The following is a 21,196-nucleotide window of genomic DNA, read 5'->3' as shown; positions in this document are numbered from 1 at the left end:
CATATGATAACTGATTTTATGGTTTGAACACATGAAGCATTTAAAGGCCACCTAAAAGCGCCAGCTTCATAGAACTGCTATAAACTCACATTTGCTCTCTTTTCTTATTCCCATGTATCTATTCATCTTATATATATTTTCCGTTGTTGTTGAATTTGGTGTGTGAGCTTTTATTCAGAGTGGGGGGTTTTGTTCCGATGTCGTGGGTCTCTTCAATTCCATGTTCAAGGTCCAGTGTGTAAGATTTAGGTGAAAGGGATCTATTTGCAGAAATTGAATATAAAATAATCCTAGTGATGTTTTTACTAGTGTGTTTCATCTTAATTGTACAAATTGTTGTTTTCTTTTCCCTAGAATGGGCCCTTTATATCTAAACACTTTATATTTACATCTGGAGCAAGTCATCTCTACGGAGGCCGCCATGTTTTTTAAAATAGCCCAGACTGGACAGACTAAACAATTATGACAACTGAAGGTTTCATGTTTAGAAGGACAGGGGGAGGTGATGGGTATTCAGCTGCAACATGCTACTTTACCACTAGATGTCACTGACTTCTGCACAATAAACCTTTAACTCTGTTTTCGTGATTTTCCGTATTTGGACCTTTGTTGGTTGGATGAACAGGACTCAGTAAAACAAGACAAGATTTGTTTTTAAATAAAGTCATATCATTTATTTTACAAATTTTCCACAATTATGGAATAGTGGTGAACACTCACAGCTAACGATGTGTGTAGCCTGACACACCTGTCTCACGCACACACACACGCACGCACACACGCACACGTTTCCTACGGTACACACAGGTTACAGACACACAGGTACATACTTACGAAGCATTTTGCCTCCTTCCTCCAAGTGTAAAGCAGATCAGATTTTTTCCGTCTTTGCCATTTCACACATTCACAAAGCTTCAGTGACTCAGTGTCTTTACTCTATCAAACAAAAAGAGGTGAAGTGTGAAACGTACACGTACAGGTGAGTGCTGTTCAGCTCTGTCCTCATCACAGGTGGACGCAGTGTTTGCAGCCGAGGTGACGCTCGTGGCGTTCGACAGCTCCCGCCGCACGAGAGGCCCGGCAGTGAGAGTGACTCATACAAACAGGGCTGCTCTCAGACCATGGATATGTCTTTTAAACAGGGAAAACATCTTTTAGTGTAGTTTTTGTTTCCCCTCTTTCACGGCAGCAGTTCATATCTAACCTCAGGGCTTGTGGTGCTGACTTTGGACTGGTGGTTTACAGCTTTTGCTCCGACACCGAGCGAACTTTACATTTTCTCTGAAAGTTAATGGTGAGACCTCATAAGGCAAACCACATGCTGCTAGGTAGTACACTGTTTTCTGCTTTTAGCATTTAAGTGGAGAGGAACTTTAAAACTTTACAAACAACTCAAAAAATAAAAAAAAGGCTTTGATTGTCTTCACGCAATTCTTTGTGAGGAGAGATCTCCATGATTTTTTTTTTTTTTTGACTGACCACACTGGGGTGGAGGTAGGGGGACATTTGAGGGAGGGACATCAGTGGAAGAGAAGGTGAGAGGTAGGACTGCAGATGGGTGAGGAGAGAAGGCAGACAACAGCAAAGTGAAATCTATAGTGAAAAACCTTGAGGAATCTTTAAAAGTCCTCGTTCTCCTTAACAACTCCCTGACCTCACTGTGACCTGGACCAGGTGCATCCCTCTTCTTTTACTTGTCTCGAGTGACTGGCAGGAGAAGTCCGATCCTCTTTTTCTCACCCCTTCTGGTTGTAGTGTCAGGTTTATCCGAATACACAGCGGCACTCTACGCCGATTCTCTCTATTTTTGTTTGGGCTCAAAATGTGCTCGGTGAAAATAAACGTCTTGCAGAAACCAGACACGACAAGCAGAGGAATGTGAAAACCACAGAAATCCTGTTGTTCTGTAAGCTGGGATTTCACACCTCCACCTGCCCCTGTGTCAGATGGGCTCTGAGCTGCTGGGCCGCGGTGACGATCTTCCTCTGGTGTCCCACCAGGTTCACCCCGAGATTCTGGACGTCACTGAAGAGGAGAGAGCGGATGAAGAGAGAGTTTAGCTCAACACTGCAGCTCTAACTGATGTTTCACAGGACGACACAGGATGTTCTAATATAAATGCATTTTATTTATAGTCAGTCACATTAGCCTCATGGTGTTTATGAACCGTGCTACTTGTGGTAAATTTTTCATATATAAATATATTTAGAAATATAAAAAAGTGGACTGTCTTTGAACGATACACACAATTAGCATATAGAAGGTAGAACATACACAAGCTGCAGTTCTCCTTTAATCTGAGAGTTACAGTAATACCCATCCATACTCACTCCATGGTGAGTGTGCTGACTCTGTCTAAAGTGTCCAGTTGAGCCCGATCGAACTCTTCCTGATATCTCTCCATCCTCAACGCCTTCAGCCAATCGCTGACTGTCGCCACTGCTGATAAGTCTGTGGGTGTCGGGCTGAGCAGCGTCTGAGAACAGCTTCTGTGATGTCAAAAAAATGAGAGCATGAGAAAACAGCAGATTGTACATCACCTGCTGCCTCTGATGTGTTTGTGACGCGCTTGCTCGTCTCACCGGGTCGGCTCCGTCTTGAGGGTGGCAGGGTGCCTGATGAGCCGATCCAGGGAGGACAGGAGGGAGTCGAAGCCGAGGCGGTCCCCTCGCTCTGCCTGCCAGCACTGAAGCATCAGAGAGTGGAGGGCAGGCGGGCAGTTGAGGGGGGCGGGAAGACGATACTGGTCTGCTACCGCCTTCATCACCTGAGAACAGGAACAGAGAGAGAGAGAGACGTGAGACAGAAGTGGGGCAGATGGTGCGAGGAGTCTTGTGTAATTGCCTCATGTAAAAGGCCACGGACCACTGAGGGCCTGCAAGAGTGACTAAGAGAAAATCATGCAAATTCCAGCTGCCTGGCATTTTAAATGTGTCTGTGGAATAAAGAAGAGGGGGCCAGTGATAAAGTACATTTACTTAAGTAGTTATCTTTAAGCACTGCTACTTTCCTTGAGTTGGCCCGTGTTTGAGGAAATTACACTTTAATTCCACTTTCCTTCAGAGGAAAATATATATTTCAAACCACTTTGTTAATATAAAAGCTGATTTGCAGAGTAAACCTGTAAAACAAGACCCTAACACATAATTCACATTATTAGCAGGTACGACTGATTGGGAGGACTTTTACTTTTACTTTTACTTTTTAATCACATATTATTACAGTGTAGCAGTAAAAGTTGTACTTATAAGACCTTGAGTGCATTTGCATCACTAATTTATTACGGCTTCTCCTGCTCAGGCTAAATTTTCTCCCTCATACTCACTTCTTGATTGCTCATGTCCCAGTACGGGCGCTCTCCGTATGACATCACTTCCCACATAAGTATGCCGAAGCTCCAGACGTCACTGGCTGAGCTGAACTTGCGATGCTGAAACGCCTCCGGTGCCGTCCACCTCACGGGAATCTTACTGCCCTGATGGAGGAGAGAAACAGAAGCAGTGAAGCAGCGAGCCAATGAAAACCAAACTGAAGAAAAAGCCCTCGTCCCTGAACGCACCAGCGAGGCAGTGTACGTGGGTATGTTTTGGTCCAGGCCCCTCATGAGTCGTGACAGGCCGAAGTCAGACACTTTGCACACCAAGTTGGAGTTGACCAGCACATTCCGGGCTGCCAGGTCCCGGTGGACAAAGTTTCTCTCAGAGAGGTAACGCATCCCTGCACCGACTCCCCTCAGCATCCCAACAAGCTGCAGGATGCTGAACTGGCCCTCGTTCTCCTGAAACATTTAAGACGGCAGGATGAGGCAGTGAAAAAGAGATATATTTCATTTATAGTGGAGTGAAACCTGTGCTGTCACCAGTCATGTGTGCCATCGATGGGACATGTTGACAATGTGCTGTTTTCTCACCCTGAGGAATGCGTCCAGCGGCCCGTTCTCCATAAACTCAGTGATGATCCTCTCTGGAGGGCTGTGGGTGACGACGCCCTCCAGCTTCAGCACGTTGGGGTGGTCAAACTGGCCCATGACCCCCGCTTCACTGAGGAACATCCCCCTCTCCCTGTCAGACGCCCCCCAGCGAAGAGTCTTCACCGCCACAAGCACCTCCCTGCGACCCATCGGACGGTAACGACCTCGAGAAACTTCGCCGAACTGGGCTGGAGCAGAGAGGAGGTGGAGGAGATCACAACGTGTCCACAGTCAACACAAACATCTACGATAAGATTCAAAGGGCTGAGTGTCAGGCCTACCTGAACCAATCACCTCCTCGATCTTGAGGTGGGTGGGATCTATCTCACGGGCAAACTCTTTGACAGCCTCACTGGGGTCTTCATAGGTGGATGGGTCCACATAATACTTCACTCCACCTGGAATTAAAATGTAGTTTATACTCCTCAACACGTACTTATCCTGACTTGAGGTTGGGATGATCTGTTTTCGTACAGTGAAGGATTTTAACTGATAATGTGCATCTAAGAATTAATATTATTTTATAAAACACGGACAGTTGATTTCATCTTCTTCATTCATTCAGAAAAACATTGCGCTGCTTTCTCCTGGATGAAATAGAAGTTTCCTTCTTGGGGGCAAAATCTTTCTTTTAAATGAATTATATTTATCAAATATTCAAAGAAATCAAATGAAACAAATGAAACAAAAAACTTGGTTCATCAAAGAGCTTAATCATACACTGAATAAGTAAAATATATTATAATAGGCAGCCTTTTCTCACTTTAAAATAAATCATTCATTTGACTAAATTAAAATGATACAAAATTAAAATACATCAATTAAATATAGCGCCTCTCACCTCGGTTACTGATGTATCTCTGGAGTCTGTCGCTGTACGGGCTCTCCCTCCTCTTACTGTCACGTAGAGAAAAGAAAAGTGTGAACATGCACGTTATTATTAAAAACTCTACATCACACCTCGGATGTAACGTGTAGATCAACCACTCACCTGCGAAATACCACCACGACCACAATCGCAACCACGACCAGAAGAAATGCCGCCCCACCCATCACTGAGCCGACCAGCAGAGGAAGTCGATTCTGGATCTGCTGGGAATGTTCCTCTGAGGGGGAGAGAGTGAGAAGTCTATCGGCTGTAATGTGTCATCGAGAAGGTCATCCACTATGGAATCAAAGTGTTATAATGTTGTACTTTCCTATCTTTTCTATCTGGTGCTTTATATATGTATATGATGTCTTACATTCATGATTTATATTGTCCTGTCCATGATTAATGGCTAATTTCCACCACTTTGCACATCCTCCAAATTTGATTTAAGCTGCAAAGATTTCCCATCTCTCCCTTTGCTCGTCTGCGCCTCTGCTGTCCTGCATCCGTATCACTGTCTTCGGCTTCACCCCCTCCACCACCCAAGCATCCACCTGTAGACTCCCACAGGGAGGTTAAAGGTATTTGCTCATCCCTGCCCATTATATTAAGGTAATCATATCTAGATGCCAAACTTTAACTGTGTTCTGCTGAGTTGTCTGAATTACAGTTACGCAGTTTGAGGGAAACAGACGTCACTGGTGTTCTCTCGTACCCAGAGGCAGCGTGGTGAAGTAGATGGTGTTGCTGTAGGGGCCGTAACCCCGCTCATTGCGAGCTCTGATCTGGAAGCCGTAGATGGAGCCGGGAATCAGAGGGTTGATGGTCACAGTGTTGGTCTCGCTGTACACAGTCATCGCACTGTCCACGTCTGAGCCCTGAGGGACACAGAGGAAGGTGATGACGACTCCCGTGCTGTGTGTTGTGTGCGAGCGTCTACTTTACACGTGTACACGTTTCACTGAGCGCACCTTGTCGTAGTATCTGAGCTGGTACTCCAGGATGTCTCCGTTGGGTCGGTCCGGCTGAGGCCACGATAGAGTGATGGAGTCTGGGGCTCGGCTTAGCTGGTGCATCATGGGAACTATACTGGGAACTGTGGGGGACAACAGATGATGATGTATGAGCTGGGCTGAAGATTAAAATCCCTCTAAGTCATTTTACAGCTTTTGAACACTAGTTTTGTTGGAGTGACAGTGACCACATGGGGGCAGTGTCATAGAGTCTGGAGAGGATAGTTGGAGAGCAGGAAAGTGCAGTGGGAGTTTTTATGGAGCACCAAGCTGGATCTAGTTACAGAGACTATACTGGCTGGACCGGTTACAACTTTCCAGAATTCCATTCATTTAATCAATAAAGAGCACATGCAAGAACGATTTGAGATCTTTTAGGTTCAGTGGAGGTTCTAATCAATCTAGGACAATTTCTTGGAAAATGTATAATGGTGCATTTTGCAGACAACAAGGCCACTTTCTCCTCTCCCTCTCCTCTCCTCTCCTCTCCCGACTCTCCCGACTCTCCCGACTCATCTGCCTCTTTCTGTCTGTCTTTTTGTCTTCCCCATTTCTCATTTGTCCCTCTCCTCCACCACAGTGACCATAATGGGATCTGACAGGATATTGTAACCTCGAGCAACCTCCTGTCCCGAGAGCAGTGGCAGAAAAGATGGAGGAGACAGAGACAGAGAGAAAGAGAGAGAGAGAGGTAGAGGGAGAGATGGTGGAGGGGGAGAGGAACTCCAGACACACACACACACACAGTGTATCTACACAAACATCATCATCAAAGCTTCTCTTCCTCTTTCATCCCCACTTTTTCATCGTCTAACCCGGTCCTCACCTGATTGGCTCGTGGTGAAATTGATGCTGGCGTATCGAGCTGAGAACGGACTCAAAGCTGACACCTCATTCATGGCTTGCACCTGTCGATAAGAGGAACACGCAGACGTGACATAAAAAAAAACGCTTATTTACTTTCATGACACGCTTCAGTGTTTGAGACACATGCAGCTGTGTCGCTCAGTCAGCAAACATATCATCATAATGAATAAGAACTAGGCAATAATATAGTCTGTGAGTATTTGTTGGTGTGGAACTATGCAATAACACAGCAAAGAGGAACCGCCTCCTCTGTGGCCTGAGGAAAAGGTTTCTTCATCCTCATAAATTTCTGGAAAAACAACTGCACCATCGATTCAGTCCAAACATTTACTTGTAAACCGGTATAGCAGGCAGTTCAGGCTCAAACATTTATTATTATAAAAACAAAGCATCAAAGAGAAATAGTGTATTTATTTATATCAAAGTGTGTTTTGTGTTTTTCCACCGCACCTGCATGAGATAAGTGACTCTGGTCAGCAGGTTGTTGAGGGTGACCTTGGTTTGTTTCAGGTTGGTCTGGGAGGGACTGAAAGTGACGCCCTCACCACACCAGGAGCATGTCGCCGGGTTGCTGAAGGTGGGTGAGGGGCAGGTGCGGCAAACCACCCCGTACCACACCTCGCTGCGGCCTCCCATGTCCGAAGGCGGGCGCCACCTGATGGACACCCCGCCGTCATCGCTCTCATACTCCCAGGACATGGAGTTGGGAGCAGATGGAGGAGCTGAGGAGAAAAGCAGAGAGATGGAGAGAATGGGAGAGGTTTGACAAATTTAGATGGAAGCATCTGCTACAAACATAATGAAATAAAAGAAGCAACGTAAAAGTAATGGATAAACATAGACTTTGGCTGTGGGGCAGTTAAAGCTGAGAAACTAAAATACCTGAGAGTTTCCTTTGGCTGGTGAAAGTAAATATCAATTATGTTGTGATAAAAAAAAAAGAAAGAAGAGTGTATTCATCTTGGTTCTCACAGTCGGAGTAAATGGCAAAGGAGGCCCCCTCGAACACTTCAGAGAGAACCGGGCATAAACAAACAAACACACAAAGCTCACTTGTGCAGGCAGAAGAGTTGGCATCATTGGCTCCCCGGTAAAAGCCGCTGCGACATTCGCACATACTCGATCCTTTCTGACTGGTTCTGCTGTTGGAGGGACACACGGTGCAGGGAGCAGAGCCTGAGACGGACTTGAAGTAGCCCACAGGACAGGCTGAGGAGACACAAGGAGGGATGAGCTTAATACACAATTTATAATCAATGAAATAAACTGATTGGTGTGCGCCATGAATGTGCCTGCAGGGTTTCAGAGTCTCTCTCTGCTGATTTTACTGAATACAACTTCATATAAAAAGAGGACCCTTTAAACCCTGAGAAGAAAGCATAAAAATTCACATTAAAAACAACAAGTTTCCCGACAGAAAGGGTCATCAAATTAAAATAAATACATTAAAAAGTAAAATTAGTCGAGCTTAACAGTTCATTTTTGAGGTTAGAATCAGCAGTTGACACACCAATCTTAACTGCCTGGTGGTCCACTATTTGTTTGTTCTGGACCTCTCTACCATAAGTCTTAATCAGTAGATGGAATTTCCTCAGTTGTCACAGAACTTTAGACGTAGATTATAGAAGTTCTTGGTCGAAAGCACGAGAATAATTGAGTAAGTGGAGCTTGAGATAAGATTGTCAACACGGGTTCAGTCGGGTTTCTGTGCACTGATTCATGAAGAGATGTAAAAATATTCAGAATGAATGGAGAGGAAATCTATTGAGGATGGCATTGAGCGCAGTAGGTAAGGTTTGTTACAATCCTTCATAAAATACATTTTGAACTCTAGGAAACTGAATTAACCTTTTGATTCTCAGCTGACTGAACAGCAGAGGAACCTTCTGAACGTCTGGCCAAAGCTCATGAGTCACAGGTTTAAAAATACATTGTAACCCTCTAAAATGCAGTGTTTGTATAATTCTGATTTGTCCTGGTTTTTTGGGGGTTGGCTCTGTCTTGGACAAAATCAAACAGGAGACACGTTTTATTTTGGTAAAGCACCAGTTTCAGTTTGCCATGTGGTTCAAAAGTTCATAGGAAACACAACGGCCTGTTGTTTGTTGTTGGCTTTGTCCAGCACGGTTATTTAAGTGTTTACAGAGGAAGTGGCTCCCGTTTGCAAGAGAGCAGCAAAACCACCGAATGACCAAACTGACGCTCTGTGTTTTGGGAAACACCCTTAGTTGTTGTGTTGCAAAACAATATAAATGAGATTGACACAACCCTTGTGTCCATATGTACAATGTGACGCTACATAAGTAAAATCAATAGATATTATTTTTAAATCTTCAACAGCATGTAAACATCATGGGGTAGGCAGCTTGTATGAAATGTGCTAATCTTCCACCAGCTGCCAGTTAGCTTAGCTTAGCTCCATAAGTGGAAACAAGTATGAAATGTTAGCCTCGCCATGACAACCAGTAAAAATAATGTGAGTTGTTTTTGGTGTTTCAGGTTTCCTAAAGCTTATATGAATGACATATAACACTAAGGATTGTCCTGAAATCAAGTGGCGCAATTCTTTAAAAACTATAATAACACTTTACAGTGTGTTACACAAAACTGTGAGTAGTTGAACAAATCGGGAACAACTTGATAATTAAATGATGATAAAGAAGAAGGTCCTGAACGACTGTGACGTGACGAGTTAGAAAACACAGAGAAGCTGATAAACTCTGAATCAGCCGCTGAACAGCACAAAACTCCCGACACCCCCAAGTAAAGTGATACATCAGTGCTTCATGATGGGCTGACCATTATCAACCACTTTCTGTGTCCCCTCCAGGGAAGTGACGGCAGACTGAGTGTTACCAAAATGTGTTGCAAAAAATATCACACACACACACAGACACACACAAACATTAAAGGACATTTGAAGCTGCGGGGCTGTTATCCTGAACTGATGTGATTTACTGTGGAAAATCTGTGAAATGCGCCAATCGTGAATGTCAACAGCAGGACAGTGGAGCACGGAGGTCAAGGTGACACACACTTCAGTCTGCGCTGCCACCTGCCAGAGCCTCGAGTGCTCGTCCTTAGCAAGAGTATGAGAATAGTGAGAGCACGCTGCCTCTGGGTCGGTCTCTCTCTGTGTGTGTGGGTGTCTCAGTGCTTACAGCAGTGTCAAATAAAGGTTGCATTGTGTATGCTGGTAAATGGCTGAACTGATCACACCTGAGAAGAACCCTCTCATCTGTGTTTAAAGAGTCGGTGCTCTCAGAGTTAGAGGACGAGCGTGAGTGTTTGTTTGCTCGGGTCAAGGAGTGAAACCCTGACTGTATTTATATAATCTTGTCAAGAACATGTCTTAAATCTCATCCGGTATACGTGTGCGTGGAGGCATGTGTGTGTGTGTGTGTGTGTGTGTGTGTGTGTGTGTGTGTGTGTGTGTGTGTGTGTGTGTGTGTGTGTGTGTGTGCTGGTGCTTGGGCAGCGTGGGAGTAGAATACTAGCAGGTAAGATGTGAAAGTGGGAGAAAAATACAGAGATAAAAGGCTTTTTGTGTTCTCACTTGTCTCCGAGAGCCGACTTTGCTTTCAAACAGGTGTGAAGAGGTGGAAAGGGAGGAAAAGAAAGGGAGGAGAGAACATCGGGGGAGAATAAACGAGAAAAAAGGGAGAGAGAAACATGAAAATGGATGGCCCGGGACAGTTGGACGGTGAACAGAGGGATTATGTAAATGAGTGCCAGATGATGGGTAAAAAGAAAAAAGAGCAAACAGGGAGAGAAAGGTCGCAGGAGAGCGACTTCAGAGGAAGAGAGGGAAATATCCACCTTCCTCCATCTTTTATGTCCCTGCTGCACATTACCAGACGTGTTCTCTTACAGATCTGACACCAAACATGACTTTGCTACAAAGCCTCTTATCGGGACTGTTATGGGCAACAACTAAACCCCTTCCCCCCCTTTCCCCCCCTTTCCCCCCCCGATTACAGCAGCCAATGAGCGCTCACCCAACCATCCACTCCCCCCTCCCTTTACTCTGTAGCGCAGCACTGAAGTTCCGTAGGTAGTAAGGAGAGAGGGAGGAGGAGGGATTGAGAACAGTGGAGTTCAAGGTTTGCTGATAAAAATCAATAAGTCTCTGCGGGACTGAGATTCCACTAATACACCAGTCTGACCAATCCAAAAATCAATATTACTGTTTTTATAGCATCAAATAACTCATTTAAACCAAACTTACAAGGATTATAAGGATTTAAAATGCACACTACCTAAACTGAATGTATTTGACATTTGGCTTTTTGGATTGTCTAATGTCCCATCTGCTAACATGGAGGGGCCGGGTAAATGCTGCAGCCAGCCACTAGGGGCACAATTGAGTTGTTCTGGGTTCACCTAAATTTTTTACTTTGACTTTCAGACTGAATTGTTAATCACTGGAAAATGACTCTGTTTTTAAAAACTATTTCTGTAATTGTAATGATGATTTTCGACCAGATTTTTTGGACGGCTTGTTACAAATTTCGCAGTTTTGAGAAAAGTGTCTGTAGATAAAATGATGATGAAAGTTTATTGTATCTTTACTCGACTGAAATCAAATAACTTTTATGTCTCAACTGCATGAAGTGTATGCTGAACTATAACCTCATCTGTTTTTTGTTCATTCTGTACCTTTGTCTTAATAACACATGATTTCGGTCAGTGTTTGTACAATTTCATTTGATGCTAAACTGTGGATTGTTGCTATATTACAATGGAGATTAAGCTGAATCTGATCTAATCCATTTATCTGGGGAGTTCATGGTAATGAAATTTACGAGTGACGGGAGGACATCAGATAGAAAGATAGACAGATAGATAGATAGTTACTGATATGGAAAAGGAGATAAGTTACATATAAACCAAATTGAAAAAATGTTGTAAAAATAAATAAAATAGTACAATTGAAAACATAAATTAATTTCCAAGAGGATAAACAGGAATACAAAAAAAGCAAAGGGGTGAGTAATTTGACGTTAACATAATACTTTGGTATGTAGATCACTGACCCAATTTCCCTCTTTCTCTCTTCCTCTCCCTCTTTCATGCACTCATTCCTTCTTTTGGCTTCCAGCGTAATCTCTCTCTCTCTCTCTCTCTCTCTCTCTCTCTCTCTCTCTCTCTCTCTCTCTCCCTCAGACACTCACATAAGCTCGTTCACAGATGCGACCACACAACAGGCGAGGTGGGTACACTTGGGTCAAACTGTAAATGTCTTTTCCCTGCGCTCTTCCACTCCTCGTGCAACTCAGTGAAGCCTGGAAACAGACAGACCCTATGCATGTGCTCTAATACCATGTGTTTCCAATGTGAGCTCCAAAAGAACATACGTGACAGCAAATAATCCTTCCTTGGACGTTTCCACATAAACAAGTCGGTTTTCCCAACCCATTAAAAATACAGCAGTAAAAACAGAGACTGAACTTTACTCAGAGACAGATTCAGTGCACGATATAAAATTTGACAGCGTGTTTTAGACAAATACAAAACTCCTAAGTAAAAAGATAAATCAGAGCCTGAACACTGAGTGTAACAAGTTCACAAATGTTTAATGAGGAAACATCTGGACCATCAAGGATGTTCATCATCCATGAGAAAGAAAAACCATAGTGTGGTCTAAAATAACTCCTCCGCCCACAATTAGGAGGTTACGTGAAGCAAATTAGTCTAATTGTAATTGGAGGGGGTAATTTCATGTATATATTTAGGCTGCTTTTCTTTCACATGGATGTTTGCCGGAGCGAGACCTCGACTCATTAAACTTAAGCGATTTCGCAATTTCGAGTGCGCAGACTACTTCTCTTTATCCCCTGTAAGCTGCTTTGGTCCTGCACCTTCCCATCTGGGGGTCGACAAGCGCACTGTTCACCTTTTTTAGGAAAATCTTGCCTCGTCAACATGTCGCTGACAACGGATTAAAATCAAGCAGAGGCTGCCACGAGGACAATGAGATTATTACATCCTCAGTGTTGTTTCTGTGAATGTGGGACACGAGGGGAGACAATTCAGCAATTACATTTATGAGTCAAAATCTGTTAATGTAAAATTTTTGGCAAAAACAACAGTTGGCTCTCTCAGTCAGGATGATGATGTCATGAAGCAGTGTAGGATCACGAGTTGTTGTCTTTACCACCATTGTCACAAATTAGTAAATGTATTTTAGTTTTATTTACATTACCCAGAAAACAGCAATGAATAATCGTGACCCATTATTATGCAAACAGCTAACTGGCTAACTGGCTAACAGTGTATTTTGCCCTTCCTCATGCCTCGTTTGTCTGGGAAGTTAAAGCAGAGATGGACAAAGACGAGTGTAAAGCAGATTTGACACAATTAAAAGGTGATCAAAATGAAATGTCTGTTAGCTTTAGATTAAATCTGGGATTTCTCTGGGTTTAAACATAGTTGGAAGTCAACAAAATATATAACGTGAGTGTAGTCGTTTTTAGATATTTTAATGTGCACATCATACACATTCAAATGGCTTGAAATAAGAGATGGATTTTTTATTCTTAGAGGAAACAAATCTCTTGCTTTCTGGTGAACAGTGTCTTTTTAGGACCAGAATGGAGTCACCCATGACACTTCAAACAATGCCACACTTGCACTTTTTCTTCACTTCCTCCCCAAATGTTCTTGTTCTCCACCACGACGTGCCTCGGCCTATTTAGCGGACGTGTCTGTGCTGAGAGTGAGCACTCTAGGTGACAAATCAGCACAATCTGACAAGTCGAAGATTTCTCTGTCAGAACACAGTCACACCCCACAGAAAAAAAGAAAAGAAAAGAAGAAGAAGAAGCCCAACATTGGTCCAAATGAAGTCAAAGTCCGTTTGAGCATTCTGCAGTAATCCTTGTCCCAAATCCTCGACAGTGGCTTAATATACAAGAGGAATCCTGCAGAAGGATGAGGCTCGTCTGAGGATGATGCACGGCCAGGTCGGACCAGCTCTGGGAGCCCGCAAATAAAGGACTGTTTCATGTTTGGCTGAACAGGTGTAATTATGTCTCATGCTTGGCCGTGTTTCCGCCTGTGCTCTCCATCCCTCTTGTGCGATGCAAATGTCAAAGGAGAGAAACATCTTTCTCTTGTTTGGCAGGAAAATAAAATAACTGCCATGGTTGCGTGAGTCTGACTAGCTGCTGCTTGTCATCTGCCACGGCCCCTTCACATTTTTCAAAAGACTGGAGATGATCACACAGAACCCAAATGTTCTTTTTTCGACTTGCTTGAGACGAACACCTTCATAAATAATTGAGTAATGATCTTTTAATGTCAGCCTGCCAAAGTGCCGGCTGTGTTTTTGTAAGTGTTTGATGTTTCAGCGGGTTTTTTAAATTTTTATTTAGCACCGGTCCAAACGCTGCAGTGCTGTTTTCAAGGGAGTTACGGACTTAACAGAAAAATCAGGCACCACACATGAGGTAGATTAACAAGCGACTGTGGGTTTTTTCTCATTTTCACTTTTAACACATAAAAATGGGATCATCCAAGGTCTGACACCGTGAAAGAAACATTCTGAGAAAAAAAAAAAAATAGTTATATATAATATATATTACTATATATATAATAAATAAAGTGATTGCACCTTTTAAAGACCCTGACAAACCGACTCATCTTATTCACAAACTAATATTGCAAACTTTGTGCTGTAATCAAACGACCTTGGTGCTTAATTCAAACGAGAACAAAATGTACGATTGAGAACAGCAAAGAAAGTTCGGCTACTGTTAATAATCCTTGACGACTGCATCGCCAGCCAACCATCTGCCTCCTTTCTAAATAATCCCAGGGACCCGGGGAGGACAACAATGTAATGATGCCAATCCAAATCATTAGTCAGTGGAGTGATCAACAAAACATAATCAAATGAGGGTCGGAACAAAAAGCCGGAGCAGCGTGGGCAGAAACGTGTTAGATCATTCATAGACAGGCAGCGCAGGCCTTTGCTGCGGCAGCTGAGCCGAAACCGAGGGGTGATTTGTCAGAAAACATCAATCAAGTGCGGACAAACACAAGTGCGGACTGAGTGCAGATGTAAAAGCAAAAGAGCATGAACACATTTCACAGCTGACTTGGCAGAATTAGAGGACTAATTGTCCTGGAGTTAGTTAGACTTTGAGGGCCCCCATGTGAGGGAACTGAGCTATTATGTCCATTGAAATTCCTGGTAGACCACAGAGTTTTACAGTAATTCTGGCTTTTCAGCCCCGAGACGTATGGGGACGGATTGAAACGCAGCATCAGCATCGCAGCACATTCACGCACAAAAAGAATCCTGTGCTCATCCTCTCTTTTCCCTTCACACCCTCAGACTTTTTTGCCCGCTCAGTTCTTTAAGTCATTAACTTGCATCCTCCTATCTTTCACTCTCCCTCCATCTCTCCCTATTTTCCTCCACTCACCCCCACTCCCCCTGCGGTTTCTGTCACTTGTTCACAGACGAGTGGCCATTACATCGCCATGACCTAAATGTGTCACATCCCTCGCACTACTGCTCCCTCGCTCTCTTCCTCTTTCCCTCCTCCTGCTCTCTCCATATATCCCTTCCTGTCCGTCTGGACATCTCTCAAATATATTTTTTTCCCGTGTTTTTCTCCCTCTTACACCCACTTTAAGAGGTGCAAACGCCTTTGACCACGTTTGCAATTGCTGACCTTAGTATCTGTTTGGCTCTCAGCGGTGTGCATTTTTCTATTGATATTCCTCTCCTCTCCTCTCCTCTCCTCTCCTCTCCTCTCCTCTCCTCTCCTCTCCTCTCCTGTATCCCTACAGTTTCCTTGTATTTCCTGAAGATATTTCTGTATAGATGGCCGACAAATCGTGCACGGTTACATCACTACAGATGCATTGCATGGATGAGACACGGCCGCTCTGCTTCTCATCCCATCCCGCCCTGACCTGCCTGCCCTGTCCTCACATATAACACACGGTTGTGAATCAGAGTGACAGCAGCTCCTTTAACTATTGATCCAGATGCTGCGTATCCCATGAAATACCGAGAGGAGAACTGACAGAAAGTCAAGATTGGCCCAGTAAAATAGAGATATTTGTACATCTTGGTTCTTGTGAGTTCTCCTGAACAGATTCACTTGCACTAAAAGGGTAAATTCACTAATCACAGTCAGTTAATAGGTAATTAAAACAAATTCAAAATTACAGACAGCTTCTGCACTAAATGCACTGTCCACCAGAACCACTGCAAATCATGTAGTTGTATAAGAAAACTTGCTTTTGCTGTTCTCTTTACTAATGCTAATTAGATCAAACTCAATGGATTAAATAATTAACCGTGACTATCTGAGGAGTAATGTGAGAAATGATTTTGACTATAGTTGGAAATCCTCTGCTGCTGCAACCATTTTGATACATTTTTAAACATTCCTGTTTTTTTCCATCCATCTAGTACAAAGCCCCTTAAAGGGATAGTTCACAGAAAATTCAATTTGACTCGAAATGGCATCATTTACACCGGATTTTTGGCCTTAAAGGTTGCGCTGTAGCAACGCAATTTCTGGTACCGGACATTAAGGCTAACAACATGGTGTAAATGACGCCATTTCGAGTTGAATTTGAAAGTCGGGGCTTACGGACACTTGGGTGACATCACAGGAGCAGTATGGATGCATTTTATGTTTTTTTCTGTCGTTTTTTTCTGTTTGAAGAAGTGGTCACCATTTACTTCAATTGTATTGGATTTGTCTGCAACCCTGTTTAACCCTTAAATTCCAAAAGTGCTTTGTGGACTCAAACGCATAGTGGTGAGCAGATAATGAGTGAATTCTCAATTTTGGGTGAACTATCCCTCTAACACTATGGAAGTGCAATATGCAACTGGAGACCTCTTGAAACCATCAACACAAAGCTGATTCACTTAATTATAACTAATTCAATGAATATTGTGCAGATTGTCAGACTCATCCCTGTGGAAGTCAACTTGATCTGTACGCTGCGAGACTCAGACTCACCCAAGCAGGCGGATCCATTGAGGTTGGGCTCGAAGCCTCCGTCACAGACACACCCTCCTACAGGTACCATCCATTCTCCCTCAGCATTGCAGTGCATGCGAGGGGCCGTGCCTCCCTGTGCTTTACTGTTGGGGACACATGTCCCGCTCACAGGCACTAAGGCTGTGGGCTCTGCCCCCGAGGGTGTCGCAGGGTAAGAGGCCAAGTAGAGGCTGGTGGCTGGACAGCGCCGGTAGAAGACGGACACACCCATGAGGGAAACACAAGCTCCACTGTCAACAATAGCCAGGACAAATCTGCAACATGCGTCAGGCGTTAAGAAGGAGAACAGCAAGGACATTCATAAAGCATGAGCAACAAAGTGTAGTTCAGTGGCAGTTACCCGTTGCGTGTGAGAGGGGCAAAGCTGCGTGTCTTGATGTTGATTCGACTGTATCTGTTCGGCTGGTACTGGTGAGGGGAACTGGGCTCAACCTTGGAGAAACTCTTATCTGCTGCAATGGTGTCGACTTTCACCCAACCCTCCCTGGTGTCCTTCTCCTTGCTGGACGGCTGCAGCGAGGACAGAGCGAAAGAGTCAGTGGAGGTAAAGATGAGTGGTTAACAGAAAACTAAATTGCACAGAGAGAACGTGTGGTCGACTAGCTCGCTTTGGAAATGTACAAAAAGCAAAGCAGTTATGATAGGGAGGGAAAGGATGAGAAGAAAAACCAGCTTGAGTTTGTGCTGTGTTCTTTCCCAGGCACAGATGAGACAGTTAAGTGAGGAGGGTAAATGTTTACTCAGATATGCAGTCTGAAGGTCCCAGTGGGGGATCCTGCTCCAGTCCCTGCACAGACTCAGAGCACTGCAGTGCTTTGTGCTCTTCTCCTCTGATTCCTCATCAGGCTTTGATTTGCATATTTAAAAAGCATCTCACTTCCCTAAGGATAAATGCATTCATCTGTACAAAAAACACTGCACCCTTCCCACTGTGACTGCAACAGCATATGGAGCTCGGGTAGTTTGGCCCCACCGCAACACGCAAACATGCAAAACTAAACACAGAAATATACAAATTCATCTTACAACAGCATGTCAGTCACTGGAAAAATGTGCTTACTGCTTCACTGACATCAGAGAATTTCCTGCAGTGAGTGTAAAACGGCTACTGTTGTTTATTTTATGTTCTAAAGATGTAATTAGCGGGACTCAAGTGACGTTTCTGGAAACCACAGTGGCGCGTATTTGCATTTTGGAAACCGTAGCATGTGCTTCACACCAGCGTGGTCTGAGGAGGCCGTCAATCTCAGCAGCTTTTCTTGGCAAGCGCAACAATAATCGAGGTGATTACACAATTACTTCCTTGTCATGGGATGATGAGCGCTTTTGCTGTTTTGGTGCAAACAGCAATCACATTTTTTTAGTGATTCTGTCTGAGGGTTGTTTGCTTCCAGCAGTGACGAAAAACAGCTGGAGAGAAACAGAGGAAATGTTCCCTGCTGAATCAAGTTCAGATCTTGATTTGTATGAACCACAATCAGAGATTAGGTGCAGAACATTTTGAATTTCTTATCAGTCTGTTGATGAAGATGCTGCGACCTTGTTATAGACAAGAGGACAAAACACACAACAAACAAGCTATTAAATAATTGCTGCTCGGGTGATATTCAACTCAAATCTTTCCAGTTTCCCAAGTGTCAGGTCAGATAAACGTTAGACACATTTCATATTACTTCTACTTAATTTATCACACGTTTTAATTTAGTTATTTATCCATTTAGTAACAATAAACCTTATATAAAACAAATCCACATTTTTGTTATTACCGTCCCTGTCAGATATGTTAATCTATTTGAATAGTTATATAGAAATATATTCAACTGCAAAAAGCAACAAAAAAAAGAAAAGGCAAAATTTGTATATAATATAATTTCTTCCAGGAGATCTAATCAGTTCTTGTGACTCCAAATAAGGTGGATTGCACATAAAATACAACATTGAGTATGTAATAAATATATAATGGTCATATAACATGGGGATCCTAAAACAGCACATCCAATGATGTTGTTCTTCTGCCTCACCTCAGCCGCCCAGGTCCTCTCCAGCTCCCTCTGGGAGTCGGCCTGTTTGAAGTACAGGGTGAGCGTCTCTCGGCAGGTGGGTGATGGTGATCGCAGGCTGGCACAGTCACGCACCGAGAAACGCAATGTGACAAACACCCGTGGAGCCGAGTGGCGTAACAGGAAAGGTGTAGCCAACCAGTTGTCCTGCTGACGGGGGTTTTGGTTGACATTACAGACCTCAAAGGTCCGTATGAGCTTCCCCCGGTCGTCGAGGACACTGACCTCGTCCCACTGAGAGAAACAGAAACAACATTATGAGCTTGTGTAAACTCAACATAGTAAAAGAAAGATGTGATATGAAGCAGAGAGCTCAAGAGTCACTCTGTATAAACTGTGGTAAAAACCCTGCTACGTTTAACGATTATCAACAGGGTGAATCTTGGTTTATATGTCACAAGGTAAATATTTAGGATATTTCCGGTGTGGCAGACATTTGGGTTTTGTCCTTAACTAGGATCTCACACCGCTGTTTGACATCTTCATCCTTTGTGAGAATTGTATAACAAAGCATTTGTTTCGTTCGGTTATAACACACAGTGGTATTGAATCCAGAGGTTGTTCTTCACTGCAGTGATGTAGGTCATCTCCATGTCCTCTGTGTACTCCATGATAGATTTTCCATTGTCTAATTATCATTGATTCAGTGATTATGAAACCAGCAGTTAGATAAACCATTTGAACCTTTCAGTTAGAACAAAACATGTTTCAAGTGATGCAACTGTAATGATCAAGAAAAAAACATTTTTTTATGCATTTTCTTAACCTTAACCACTAAGCCTACCTATCTGGCTGCGTTTTTCTGTTTCTTCTATCCAAATATATGCCAGGACCCCGAACCTGAGTGTGGATATATATATAGCAATGCTACTTTCAAATCCATTCTCGATTTTGGCTGTTAGCCACACCAGTGTCAGCTGAGAGCCAGTGAGGTCATCTGTGCCAAAATTGGTTTGGATGAGGATTCACTGAAGTCACTGGGATGGGTCGCCTAGGAATCATACACTTTTTATACCAAATTTTGCGGCAATCCATTGAGTTGGAGCAGCTCACCAGATAAATAGGGTTCATCCTCCGGGGACCTTGAATGCCAATGCAATATTTCACTGCAATACATCCAAGATCTGCTTTGATATTTGAGTCAGGACCAAAGTGCCAAACTGACAAATCAACACTGAGCCAGAACTACACATCAAGGTGATTCCTCAGAAACCATATGTCCTGATTGTACTGGTTCATACACGGGGTGCAATGTCAATGGTTTTCAAAGAAACTATTTCTTAAGTGGAAAACACTTCTAAAGGAAAACTGTTCACAATGTTTCCAGAGCGAAGAGATATTTCAAAAGTGAATTTCAAAGATTCTATACAAAAATCAGTTCACCACTGATAAAGGATGGGGGCAGGAAAATAAACTTAATTTCAAACTCAATTAAAACCAAAACTGTTTCCAAGGCCAAACATGACAAGAGGTAAGAAAGAAGCAAGATTCAGAGAGCGAAAACAAAACTTAAAAATATGATGTTTGTATTTTTTGGTTGGTATGTACTGTAATGAAATATTATTTATTCATGTGTATCATTACTCTTGAGTGACGGGTGGCAAACACAGATTTTTTTCATAATTTGACTCATCTGAATACTTGTGGATGCACCAATAGAAATGGACGTGAGCGGCACAGACGCACGGTTCTCAATGAGACTAACAGATGAGTCAAAATGTAAATGTAGGCTCAGGATTTAGTTTCACCAATTATACAGTACATTGCCTCCGAGGATGAAAAGGCTCTGCTTTAAGCCCGTGTAGCTCTGAGTGACAAGCAGACCCTTTTCTGTTGTAACACAGAAGAATTATGTATTAGGCCTCATCATCATTATTCTCCCTGCAACAAAGGCAACAGGACAAAAGGTCCTGACACCCTATCAGGGCGCATTTGGCATTTGTGTGAGTTTCTGTGTTTGTGCATGTTAATGTATCTCTGCGTGCTCACGTCTCCGTCTGTGTGTTGTTCTGACAGCCAGCGCGAACAAAGATCTTTGTGGCATCACACATGAGAGAGTGCATTCGTATTTGGTCCAATTGGAATAATGATAAGATCAGTGAGCAGATAGAAAAAGTCTGAGGCGCTGTCAGTCTAATGGAGTGAAAGGACAGTTCTCTCTCTCTTTCTCTCTCTCTCTCTCTCTCTCTCTCTCTCTCTCTCTCTCTCTCTCTCTCTCTCCCAGGCCGTGATTCACCCTCTGTCAGGCTTGGGAATGAGAGAAATCGGATGGAGGGGACAACAGAGAGCACATGGTGGGGTGTGGGGATGCAGATGGAGAGCGGGGGAGAGGGACAATTGGGCAAACCGTGCACGGAGAGAGTGCATGTGAGTGGATA

The 21,196-nt window shown here is 43.4% G+C and overlaps 1 protein-coding gene across 2 annotated transcripts in view; it reads right to left on the bottom strand.

Moving 5' to 3' along the window:
• Positions 1-647: 647 nt before the first annotated feature.
• The window catches only part of ephb6 (eph receptor B6), a 34,518-nt gene continuing 13,969 nt past the window's right edge, over positions 648-21,196 (bottom strand). Inside the window, exons 3-19 of one of the 2 annotated variants that reach the window (XM_035162596.2) lie at positions 18,780-19,052; positions 17,099-17,268; positions 16,717-17,012; positions 7,775-7,930; positions 7,172-7,443; positions 6,681-6,762; positions 5,813-5,937; positions 5,557-5,719; positions 4,962-5,076; positions 4,812-4,867; positions 4,252-4,368; positions 3,911-4,158; positions 3,560-3,778; positions 3,326-3,475; positions 2,583-2,767; positions 2,331-2,489; positions 648-2,025 (exon numbers count right to left, since the gene is read on the bottom strand). In XM_035162596.2, coding sequence (XP_035018487.1) covers positions 1,920-2,025; positions 2,331-2,489; positions 2,583-2,767; positions 3,326-3,475; positions 3,560-3,778; positions 3,911-4,158; positions 4,252-4,368; positions 4,812-4,867; positions 4,962-5,076; positions 5,557-5,719; positions 5,813-5,937; positions 6,681-6,762; positions 7,172-7,443; positions 7,775-7,930; positions 16,717-17,012; positions 17,099-17,268; positions 18,780-19,052 — 2,892 coding nt within the window. In that variant the 3' untranslated portion in view covers positions 648-1,919. Of the gene's footprint in view, positions 2,026-2,330; positions 2,490-2,582; positions 2,768-3,325; positions 3,779-3,910; positions 4,159-4,251; positions 4,369-4,811; positions 4,868-4,961; positions 5,077-5,556; positions 5,720-5,812; positions 5,938-6,680; positions 6,763-7,171; positions 7,444-7,774; positions 7,931-16,716; positions 17,013-17,098; positions 17,269-18,779; positions 19,053-21,196 lie in introns of both variants that reach the window. The other variant, XM_035162595.2, reaches the window with a different exon arrangement.

Source organism: Hippoglossus stenolepis, chromosome 8 (assembly GCF_022539355.2).
Source record: "Hippoglossus stenolepis isolate QCI-W04-F060 chromosome 8, HSTE1.2, whole genome shotgun sequence".
Taxonomy (NCBI): domain Eukaryota; kingdom Metazoa; phylum Chordata; class Actinopteri; order Pleuronectiformes; family Pleuronectidae; genus Hippoglossus; species Hippoglossus stenolepis.
The sequence above is the reverse complement of the archived record's forward strand: the minus strand, read 5'-3'. Positions and strand labels throughout refer to the sequence as shown.